The sequence below is a fragment of the Mustela nigripes genome, chromosome 8 (assembly GCF_022355385.1).
Source record: "Mustela nigripes isolate SB6536 chromosome 8, MUSNIG.SB6536, whole genome shotgun sequence".
Lineage (NCBI taxonomy): Eukaryota > Metazoa > Chordata > Mammalia > Carnivora > Mustelidae > Mustela > Mustela nigripes.
The window spans coordinates 77720873-77732394 of NC_081564.1; the positions used below are offsets into that span (position 1 = coordinate 77720873).

General features: G+C 35.2%; 1 protein-coding gene across 6 annotated transcripts in view; it reads left to right on the forward strand.

The window, feature by feature from the left end:
* The window catches only part of RELCH (RAB11 binding and LisH domain, coiled-coil and HEAT repeat containing), a 106681-nt gene that overhangs the window by 54163 nt on the left and 40996 nt on the right, over positions 1-11522 (forward strand). For all 6 annotated transcript variants that reach the window (XM_059409775.1, XM_059409773.1, XM_059409774.1 and 3 more), the window contains 4 exons: positions 2166-2237; positions 7083-7223; positions 7664-7828; positions 9625-9772. In XM_059409775.1, coding sequence (XP_059265758.1) covers positions 2166-2237; positions 7083-7223; positions 7664-7828; positions 9625-9772 — 526 coding nt within the window. The remainder of the gene's footprint in view (positions 1-2165; positions 2238-7082; positions 7224-7663; positions 7829-9624; positions 9773-11522) is intronic.

Sequence of the window (11522 nt, forward strand, 5' to 3'; positions counted from 1 at the left end):
TTTAGGTCATTGAGTGGCTTACTTATCCATCTTTTAAAAAAGTTGGATTTCTTTCTTAAAAAGACAGATTTCATGGCCTTATTTATAAATAGCATAGTCATTTATTCTTATTACTGGTCTCTGGAATATCACTAAAGCATATGGCCCTTTGGAATTCTATTCCTAGTTTCTTTGAGTATTCATTTTTTTTCTTTAAAATGTAGTTGAGTTTTATCTAGATAAACTATCTAAACTAAACATTATATAAGGTCCTCTTGTCTCTGACAGTCTCCTCATGTCACCTGGATTATAGTGCATACTGATTTAGGGTGTGAAGCTCTAATTATTGAAAGTCAAACTTGGGAACAGCATATACAATTTTAAATTTACAATTCTGTACAGTTATTCATAGGTACATACAATTACTAATCGTTTTTTCCATTTCTTTTTTTTGTTGTTAAGCACTATTGAGATAGATATCATATACCAATCTAAAGTGTACAATTTAGTGCTTTTTAGTATATCCACAGAGTTGTACAACCATCACCACAATCAGTTTTTGTTTTTTTTTTTTTTAAGATTTTACTTATTATTTTAGAGAGAGAGCTTGACAGAAAGAGAGCATAAGCAAGGGAGGACAGAGGGAGATACAGGCTCCTGCTGATGCGGGGCTTGATCCCAGGACCCCAGGATCGTGACCTGAGCTGAAGGCAGCTGCTTAACCAACTGTACTGCATAGGCGCTCCCACCACAATCAATTTTAGAACAGTTTTATCACCCCAAAAAGAAACTCCAAATACCTTTTAACTTAGTTCTCTTAGTTCAAGTTTGTTTTGGCTATTCCAGGTCCCTTGAATTTCCATGTGAATTTTAGTATGAACTTACCAATTTCTGCAAATGAGGCATCTGGAATTTTCATAAGGATTGCATTTTATCTATAGATCAGTGTGGAGAGTATCTCACCATCCTAACAATAATGGGCCATCTAACCCATGAATTTAGGATGTCTTTCCATCTATTTAGTTGTTTTCAATTTTCTTTCAAAAATGTTTTGTTGCTTTCAGAATAAAACTTTTGTACTTTTTTTGTTTAATTTATTCCTAAATATTTTATTCTTTTTGATACTATTGTAAATAGAATTTTCTTAATTTTATTTTCTATTTGTTACAGTATAGAGAGATACAGTTAATTTTTGTATGTACATTTAATTTTAAGACTCATTGAGCTCGACTAAAGAAAAGCAAAATGAAAGTTTACATATAACATGCTTTGACATTCAAACCATTCTGCTTTGAAGTTACTATTTCTGGAAAATTTATTTTACAGATATTAGTTATAAACATCTTTACCACCATCTCTTCTATTACTTGAATAAACATGGATATCGGGGCTCTGTCTAGCCAACTACCTCCTGTTTGTTGCCCAGTAGATTGCTATGTAATTTCTTTTCTTAATTTTAGGCATCCAATACATTAATGAATTATGTCACCTTTTCATATGGGAATATGAGAACAGATATACTTTTCCAGTCAAGGAAAGATTTATATTCTATGAAGAAGACATATGGGAACAAAACCCAGTATGTGTCATTTTTTTTGTTATTTTTTGTTATGGTTCAGTGTAGCCATCACAGCAGCAGAACCCTATCATCTTGCATATACAAACAGGAATGGATTGAAGTCTGCTTACGTTAAAAACAAAATCATATCACTAGTCAAGGGCTCTGGTTAAATCATTGATTAACTTACTTCCTAATCCCTTAGTTAAAAAAGAGAATTGATGAGTCACTCCTGGCACATATTATAAGCCATATTTATAATATTCAGAAGCTGAGTTTTTCAAATTTAAAAATAAACTAATGTTGCTAGGGATGGAGAAAGGTGCTTCTGACATCTTAAGGAAAGCCTAGTTGTAGGTAAGCCCTCTACCTCTAGACACCGTGCCATGTTTTCATCTTTGCTTTATCCTTTTTCTTTAACAGATAACCCCTGTGACCTCATTTTTAAGGCTCTCTCTGATTCCCTTATTCCTGTTCCAGTTATAGGCACACAGGGATTCCCAGAAGTGGAAAAAAAAAAAAAGGTGCTTTATTGCATTCTTAACAGGATTTATTGTGAGAAGTAATTCCCTGTTGGAGGAAAGGAGATTATGTTGTTCATGCTTGATTTGTGTATTTTTTACTCTAGATTAACCACAAATACCCAGAAAGACGACTGCTCGTGGCAGAATCCTGTGGAGCATTGGCACCTTACCTTCCTGTAAGAATTGTAATTTTTTCTTAAAAACTTTTTTTTCCTTTTAATAATAGAGAAACCTTTTTTCAAGTGACTTATACATTTTAATTCAAATTCTCCCAGGGCATGCTATCCTAATAAAGGAAGAAGATGAGCCAAAAAGATAAGGCTCATGTTGATATAATGTGGCTTTGCAGACGGGTATATTAACCGTTTTGCATGAGTCTTAAATAAATTATCAGCAGTTCAAAGTTTGTGGTTCGAGGACCCTGGGAGGTTCTTTGAGATACTTTCAAAGGGGTCCATGAGTTGAAAACTACTTTCATAACATTAAAATAGTTTTCATCTTTTTCTCTGTGTTTTCATTTACATGATCAGTGCAAAAGCTGTAATGGACAACAGTGCCAGTGCATTAGGACTGATCAAGGCAGTGACCACCCCCCCCCCAATATACTGATAATGATGCATCACTGCCATGCACTCAGAAGAAGCCAGTTTCACTTAAAAATAACATTGATGAATCAAAAAATTATTAATTCTACTAAATTTTGACCCTTGAGTATGTGTCTTTCTAATATTTTGTGTGACAGAATAGAAAATACTAATATCAATACCTTTTGCTGTATCCTGAGGTATAACGGCAATTTCAGGAAGAGCATTTCAAATAGGCTTGAGTTGTGGTGATTTGAACTAGTTGCCTTTTTTTATGAGATGCTGATTTTACTTGACCAACCACTGACACACAAGCTCTTGTATTTAGCAGACTTTTTTATGGAAATGAGTGAAATGAGCCTATCACTTTATGGGGAAAAAAAGTAGATGGTATTTATTGCCAATAATAAAATTGCAACTTTGAAGTAAGAACAAGAATTTTGGAAAACTTATTATCTGCCACCATGGGCTTCACAGCTTCTAAGTATATAAATATATTTCTGAGATCACTGGTGATATTAACAAATGTGATTTTTTGAGATTATAATAAAATGTGTCAGTATTGAAGAGCATCGGAACGAGTGTGTGGTACAGTGTTTCCCAGGTGACCGGTGCATACTGCTCAAAATCACACATGGGTAAAAAGAGGGGCAAACTCCAAGATAATTTGGATTTTTTTTTTTTTAAGATTTCATTTATTTATTTGACAGCAGGGGACAAGCGGGGGTGCACAAGCAGAGGAAGAGGGAGAAGCAGATTCCCTGCTGAGCAGGGAGCCCAGTGTGGAACTGGAGCCCAGTGTGGGGTTCAATCCTAGGACCCTGAGATCAAGACCTGAGCCGAAGGCAGACACTTAACAGACTGAGCCACCCAGGTGCCCTGACTAGTGGAATTTAATATACCAGAATTTAGAGTTTATTAGCAAGGAACAACATCATGATTTCAGATTTTGCATTGCATCTAACCTTTAAGAAACTACCACTTCTCCAGTTTTAATGTAGAATTAAAATATATATTCTTATCAGGAAAGGCTATTAAAATGCTCCCTTTTTTAATTACATGTCTCTGTGGGGCCAGATTTTCTTAAAAACTTCAACTGAAGCAATGTATCATATCAGTGGAATGCAGAGCAGAGAATCTACCTGTCCTCTTTTAAGTCAGACATTAAAGTGATTTGCAGCAAAATATAAAGCACCATTCTCACCAATTTTTTTGTCTTATAAAGTTATTTTCAAAGATCTTTTATTTATTTGACAGACAGAGATCACAAGTAGGCAGAGAGGCAGGCTGGGTGAGGGGGAAGGCAGGCTCCCTGCAGAGCTGAGAACCTGATGTGGGGCTCTATTTCAGGACCCAGGGATCATGACCTGAGCCCAAGGCAGAGGCTTTAACTCACTGAGCCACTCAGGCGCCCCATATAAGGTTATTTTCATTAAAATGTTTACATGTTGCTAACCTTAAATGACTTTACTGTTGCTTTTAAATTTCTTAGTGTAATTTCTAATGTGATAAATGTCGGTAGATATTACCTACCCAAATAAAAGCAATTTGCAGTGCTCATTAATTTTTAAGTGACTAAAGGAATCCTTCCACCAAAAAGATGAGGACCTTTAGACCGTTAGGCTCTTTTAGGTATCTTCCCATAGGTCCAGGGCTTAGAGTAGGTAGAGGAATGAAGTGACATCATCGTTATTTTAACAACTGTAATTTAAAGGAGGACTTGACAAACTACAGTCTGTAGACCAAATCTAGTCCATAGGCTGTTTTTGTAAATAAAATTTTATCAGAACACATACCCATTTGTTTATGTATTGTCTGTGTCTGCTTTCATATTGTAACAGCAGAGTTGAGTAGTAGCAACAGAGACCTCACAGCCCCCAAAGCCAAAAGCATGTACCATCTGGCCTTTTACAGAGTTTGTTGGCCCTTACCTTAAATGGTCAGTTTTGTAAGATTGTTCTTAAAAATGATATAAAAAATGGAATTGTATGATAATGCATGAGCCATTTATGTCACACTATTAACCTCATATTCTTTGGTGAAGAGTGAGAAACCAAGATGACTTGGTTGTCTTTTTTAAAAGTAAAATTTCTTATTTTTTTAATTCAGAAAAATATAAAGAAGAAAAGACTAGTCCATAGTTTCACTTCCAATAATATTTCTTTTTATTTCATTAAAAATAAGTTTTCATATGGTATAAAAAAGAACAAAATGAAAATCAAAGACTGCTTCTGTGGCCTACCTAGTCATTCTCTCCAAAGATATCCATATACTGTTAATAGTTTTTAATCAGTTCTTGGAGAAAATAAAAATTTATGCATATTCCAGTTTGCATTTTTATATTTGAATTTTTCTTACCCAAAATTAATCATACTATATATATAATACTCTATATCCCTGACGGTAGACACTATTGGTAGGTTCTTGTACGGGTAACTTGTATTTTTAAATTTCTATTCTGTCAATACCTCCACATTTTGCTTCTTTCAGCATTTGCATTCTTTTATTTTGACAGTGTTAAATTGGCTCCGACCCAGACTGCACAGATTTATACTCCTATTATCAGTTCACTGGAGTTCCTATTTTCACATACCTTCTCCAGGAGCTGTACATGATGAAATTTTTTTAATATTTTTCCATCTCATAGGAGAAAACTGATATCTTGGTGTTGTGATAAATCATGTAGATAGATATACATGAGTCAGTTTTGAGCATCCTTTTATTTACTGTTCCAAGCAGAGATGAACATCACATGCATGAAGGGGATAAATAAGCTGTTCTACACTGCCCCGGATATTAGAATGTTAAGCGGTATTAGACTTAATGTTTCCTCTATGGATATTCCTTTGCCTTATATCCCACCACAACTGCTAACAGTAAAATCTCAGCGTGGTCATGGCTTAAATGGAGTAACGCCTCCTGACTTGTCCTTTGGGTTCCCTATGGCATACTGAAGCTAACTGCCGTACTTGACCTCAGCCCGGACCAATGTGAAGCAAATACCCAGCTGAAGTTCACTTATCTCCATCCTGCTGCAGAGGCTGATACCAATCCAGAAGCCCTTTTAAGATCTCCAAGATAGTGTTTGGGCAGTTTTTATCCTAAAGGATAAGTAAATAAGGCTGTACTAAAATACATATTCACCAAGCTAAATGTGATCAAAATTTGGTAAAATTACATATATTTTAGTTTCTAGGAAGTCAAACCAAAAACTAGGCCATTTAGGGGCACCTGGGTGGCTCAGTGGGTTAAAGCCTCTGCCTTCAGCTCAGGTCATGATCTCAGGATCCTGGGATCGAGCGCCACATCGGGCTCTCTGCTCAGTAGGGAGCCTGCTCCCCTTCTTCTCTGCCTGCCTCTCTGCCTGCTTGTGATCTCTGTCTGTCAAATAAATAAATAAAATCTTAAAAAAAAAATAGGTCATTTAAAGATGACTGTTAGACCTTGCTCTGCATACTAAAATTACACTGTAAATTTATGAAAATGGTCACATCCTCTATCTTTATTGTATTCTAACCATTAGATGTGAAAAGGACCTAAACAAGTTTAGATTTGAAGAATTTTATAAACTGATCAAATTATAATAATGATCCAGAGAAAGGAAGTAAGGGCAAGAATTTATATAATGATAGCTTTTTATTTTATCTTCAGCCATTAATTAGACTAAAACATTCATTGTTGTTGTTTTTTTTTTATTTCATTTCTTTTCAGTGTTCCAGAGTTCACTGGGCTAAAACATTCTTTAACAAACAAAAGAAAAAACTGTGTGAAATTAAGATATAGCAGTAGTTTCACACAAAAAAATGTGTGAAATTAAGATGCAGCTACTTATATTAAAGAGTAGCATCTGAGATTAGCAATGCAGTTCTTTGAAGTATTTTTAAAGTTTGCTCTCATATTTTATCATCCTGTTTTTTTCTTAGTTCTTCAAAATTAGGAACACCAGGATTTTAGAATGCTTCCACACTCCTACCCAAGACAAATGTTTTTGATTAACGGAGAGATATTTGTAATCTCTCCTGTTATTAAAACTCTGAAAGCTCCTCTCTGAGTTAAAGACAGGTATTAATAGCAGAGTCATTTTCCATTTAATGCAGTGTTGACTTTGTTCATTTGCCAAAAGTGCCTGCTACTGTGTGCTGTAGGATTTGAAGGATTTGCACATATTTAGTAGATAGAAAAACATGTTGGAAGATGATACCAAATTCAAGGTAGATGTTATCTTTAGGGAGGGTGGAGGAAGAGGGAGAGGGTGAAGAGAATCAGACAAGCTGTATCTGTAAGGTCTTAGGTCTTTGGGAAATGAAGACCAAAAAACAGCAAAATATGAATGTATTTAATCTGGGTGTAGAATATGTGGATGTCCATCTTATTTTCTGTGCTTTTCTGCTGCTAGCATAAAATAAATAGTAAAAACGTGTTTTTGTTTACTTTCAGAAAGAAATACGTAGCTCCTTGGTTCTCTCAATGTTGCAACAAATGTTAATGGAAGATAAGGCAGATTTAGTAAGAGAAGCTGTGATCAAAAGCCTCGGTATCATTATGGGATACATTGATGATCCAGACAAATATCAACAGGTATGTTTTTCAGAATGAACCCCATTTATTCCATTATAAAATTCCAAATAAGTTAATATTCCAAATCTCTGATTCAGCTACTCAGTAATACATAGTAGGAATGGTAGGTATGTCAGCTTATGGCTGCCTTGTTTTACTTCTTCAGCTCAGAAGAAAGAGTGCTAGGATTCATTTACAATCTCCACCATAGTATTGTGGCAGGAAATTGGCAACATGCATGCCATGTTTACCACCTTTTCTCTTTGGTTTTCGCATCAATGGATACGTGACATTTTCTTCCAAGAAAATAGAAATGATAGGATTATGGATGGCTTGCTTTCTTGCTTAAATGTTTTCTAAATGTACTGCAGTGTATACTTACTGTGTTTTTATTGAGGAGCTTTTTTTTTTGGAAGTTTATTCTTTTAAAAATCTTAATTTTACCTGTTTCTTTTTGGCAGGGTTTTGAATTGTTGCTGTCAGCTTTGGGTGATCCCTCAGAAAGAGTAGTTAGTGCAACACATCAAGTATTTTTACCGGCTTATGCTGCCTGGACTACAGAACTTGGAAATTTACAGTCTCATCTTATACCTACATTGCTGAACAAGATAGAAAAACTTCTCAGGGTAAATGCTTTCTTTATGTATACAGTTTACAGAAATTAAAAGGTTTGTTCTAAATCATCTTGAAAGAATGCTGGAGAGCAAAGACAGAAAATACCACTTGGCTGAACATTCTGATAATTTACCAGTTAAAGATTTTTATTGGAGTGGAGCCAAGAGAGATTTGAGGAAGTTCTGCTTTGCGAAAGCCAGGTGAAAAAAGAAATGAAGTAGCACCTTTGTGGAACTCACTTGTACATTATTGAGAAAGCTAGCTCTGCCTTGTCTCTTCTGAAGATTTAAAGATTTTGGGTAATGTATCAGCTCCAGTTCCCGGAATGCAGAGCTAACTCAAATACTAGTCTCTAAAGCTTTCTTACATGTTGTCAAATGCTTTAACTGTGTTTCCCTCACCGCAGTAGTTCATTAAACACTTTTTTTAACCGAGTAAAAGAAAGGAAGAAAAGTTGAAAAAAAGATAGTAACTTCTTGATTTAATTTTTATACTAGAGGTCCCTTTTAGGGTCTAGAAGAAAAACTAATGTTTCTTTAATGGCTCTTACGTGCATTTGAGTAAATACCTTATAAATAAAACATTATTATTTCATTCTTACAAGTCTTTGAATTTTATTTTGGTTTTGGTGTGGAACATTTAGGGAACCTGCCCAAGGTCTTATAGCCGTTAAATGACAGGTTTGGGTCACTGATAACAAACTCTTAACCATTCTACCCCCAGATTTTAAAGAATCTATAAGGCTCTTGCCTTGTAACTACTCTGTAGACAGTCTTAGATGTATCCACACATATTTATTTAATTTTTAAAAATTGAGCTGTTTTTTCTGTAAATTTAAAAAGGGTATTAAAAAACTATGGATAACTAGACTGAAGTATATCTTTTTGTGAAACCTAGGAAATTTTTTAAAGCACTTTTTTTAATGTTTGCATTCCTTCTACCTGGAAATTATCCATACCTTTGTTTTTCTTTTTCCATTTCATAACATGGTTAATTCCATTTTGCTGTTAAACATATCTGTAGTATTCAGCATAGGTAATTCTTCCATGAAGAGATTAACTAATTTAGAAGTTGATAGTATGTAACTCATGTGTCCGGTATTTCTGACACAGTTGTTATTTTACAGCATAGTAATGACATCTCAAGTGGATTTGAATAGCAGTAAACACTTTTGTCTCTAATGATTCTATTTTCTACTTTAACATTTGGTTTCTGTGCTCCATACTGATCCTTTTACTCTTTTTTTTTCTTTCTGTTTTCTCTTTCTTTTGTTTCCTTTTGAAGTTTTTTCTCCTACATTTCATCTGTGCTTTGAATTATTTTAAAATGCTTTCAGTGCTGGCAAATATAGACACCAAATCTGTAAAAGATTGGAAGTCGAAGGAAAGTAGCAAGCACTGCTGCTGGTTTAACCGTTTAACATTTAAAATGATTCATGGGGCTCACTTTAATTTCTTTATTCCGACTTATAAAATTTCAAAGGATAAGATCCTCTTAAAAGAAAAAAATCCCCATAAAAGAAGTTTCATACAAATGGAAATGACTGATGTCCACCGTAAAGTGTTCCATATAAAAAATTATATTACTTTTATAGTGACTTAGTGCTTCTTCACATTTTCATGTACTTAGAGAAATTAAGAAAAATAAAGAAATTAAGAAAAGATGCATGGACATCTCCGTTAGGTGCTATGCTATGAGTCTACCATACAAATCTTTAAATGTTTTATTCATAGCCACAGAAAGGAAGAGCATTATAAATACCTAATTTCAGAAAACTAAAACTAGCTTCCACCTCCTTATGTTTCAGGAAGGAGAGCACGGGCTGGATGAACATAAGCTCCACATGTATCTTTCTGCTTTGCAGTCCTTGATCCCATCTCTCTTTGCATTAGTGCTACAGAATGCACCTTTCTCCAGCAAAGCCAAGCTTCATGGTGAAGTGCCACAGATAGAAGGTACTGAACTTAAATTATGAAAGGAAGATGTAGAACATGAGCAGCTTAGCTTCCCAAAGAATTGTTTTTATTTAAACTTCTAAAAATCACTTTATATGACAGCATGATTATTAAAATACATGTGTGGAATCTCGTGGTCATAGATTGTGTGATAGCTAAGTTAAACTGTGGCTTCATCTTTTATGAAAAAACCTCATGGTATTATTTTATAATATTTGTACTTTTATTCCAATCCTAACCTATAGTCTTTCTATAACCTTTTTTCCAGTGGCCGAAGTAAGTTTTCTTTCATTAATAGAGCTGAATCAATGAAAAGATCACTGAACAGTTACTAGTGCCACTTTATGAAGCTTATCATCTCCACTTTCTTTATATTTTTTTCTGCCCCATCTGTTTCATCTTACTTTCAGTAGGGGAAGGTAAATTTAATTACTCTTTTCTCCTTGTCCTTGATAGAAATATAAGCATTTGTAGCAGATTCTTTTTTTTTCTCCAAAGAAGGAATATATCTTAGTTTCAGAAATTGTGACATTCATAGCAAAAGCCCGTCTCCTCTCAGTGACCACCTAACTAGTAAGTGACCTTTGATCCATGGCACTTAGTAACCCCACTGCACCCAACCCCCAGGATAAAAAGTGGCTATAGACCAGCTATTACTTTGTAGGAGATACCTTTGCAACATCTTCAGATTTATGAAATTGTCCATGTCTCTGACTGGCTTCTGATAGACAAAAGAATAACACTGAGAACATAAACAGACACTTAATGATTTTAAGAATTGCAGTTTTCATGTAAACTGGGGGCTACCTTTAATCTTTGGGATATGAAGCTATGTCCCAAGAATACACGAATCATTGAATATCTGTTTTACTGGAAAAATTGAGAATGGATGGAGTAGAGTTAATTTAACATTTCAAAATATTATTGAGGAGAAGGAAAATTCAGACTTTTAAGAAAGGTCTTCCTAAAGCATTCACAGCCGTCTGCTTTGGGTTCTACCCCTTCATGTATTAAGGTTCCTTGTCTGCCTAGGGGCTTTCCTACTTCTAATTCTATCTTTCTTTTTCTGTCTTGCCATATTGGTTTGCTAAGGCTGCAGTAACAAAATACCACAAACTGAAATTTATTGTCTTGCAGTTCTAAAAGCTAGAGGTTTCAGATCAATTTGTCAGCAGGGTTGGTTCCTTCTGATGGCTCTGAGGAAGAAGTTGGTCCATGCCTCTCTCCTTGCTTCTGATGGTTTGCTGGCAGTCTTGGTCATTCTTTTGCGTATAGATGCCATCACCCTGATCTCTGCCTTCATTTCCATGCTTCAATGCTTCCTTCCTCCATGCTTCCTCTGTGTGTGTCTGTCTCTATGTCCAGATTCTCCCCTTTTATAAGATCAGTCATATTGGACTAAAGGCCCCCTGACTCCAGTATGACTTTATCTTATCTAATTATATCTGCAACAATACTATTTCCAAATAAGGTCATATTCTGAGATTCTAGGGATTAGAACTTCATAGGAATTTTTTGGGAGTCAGGGGGATACATACATAGTTCAACCTATAATATTTGCTATCATCCTTTCCTTCATGTATTTAACAAATGACTCTTGAATGTTTCCTTTTGCCAGCCAGGTGCTGGAGAGTAGATGAAAATGGTCAAAATAGGGCGCCTGGGTGGCTCAGTGGGTTGAGCCGCTGCCTTCGGCTCAGGTCATGATCTCAGGGTCCTGGGATCGAGTCCCGCGTCGGGCTCTCTGCTC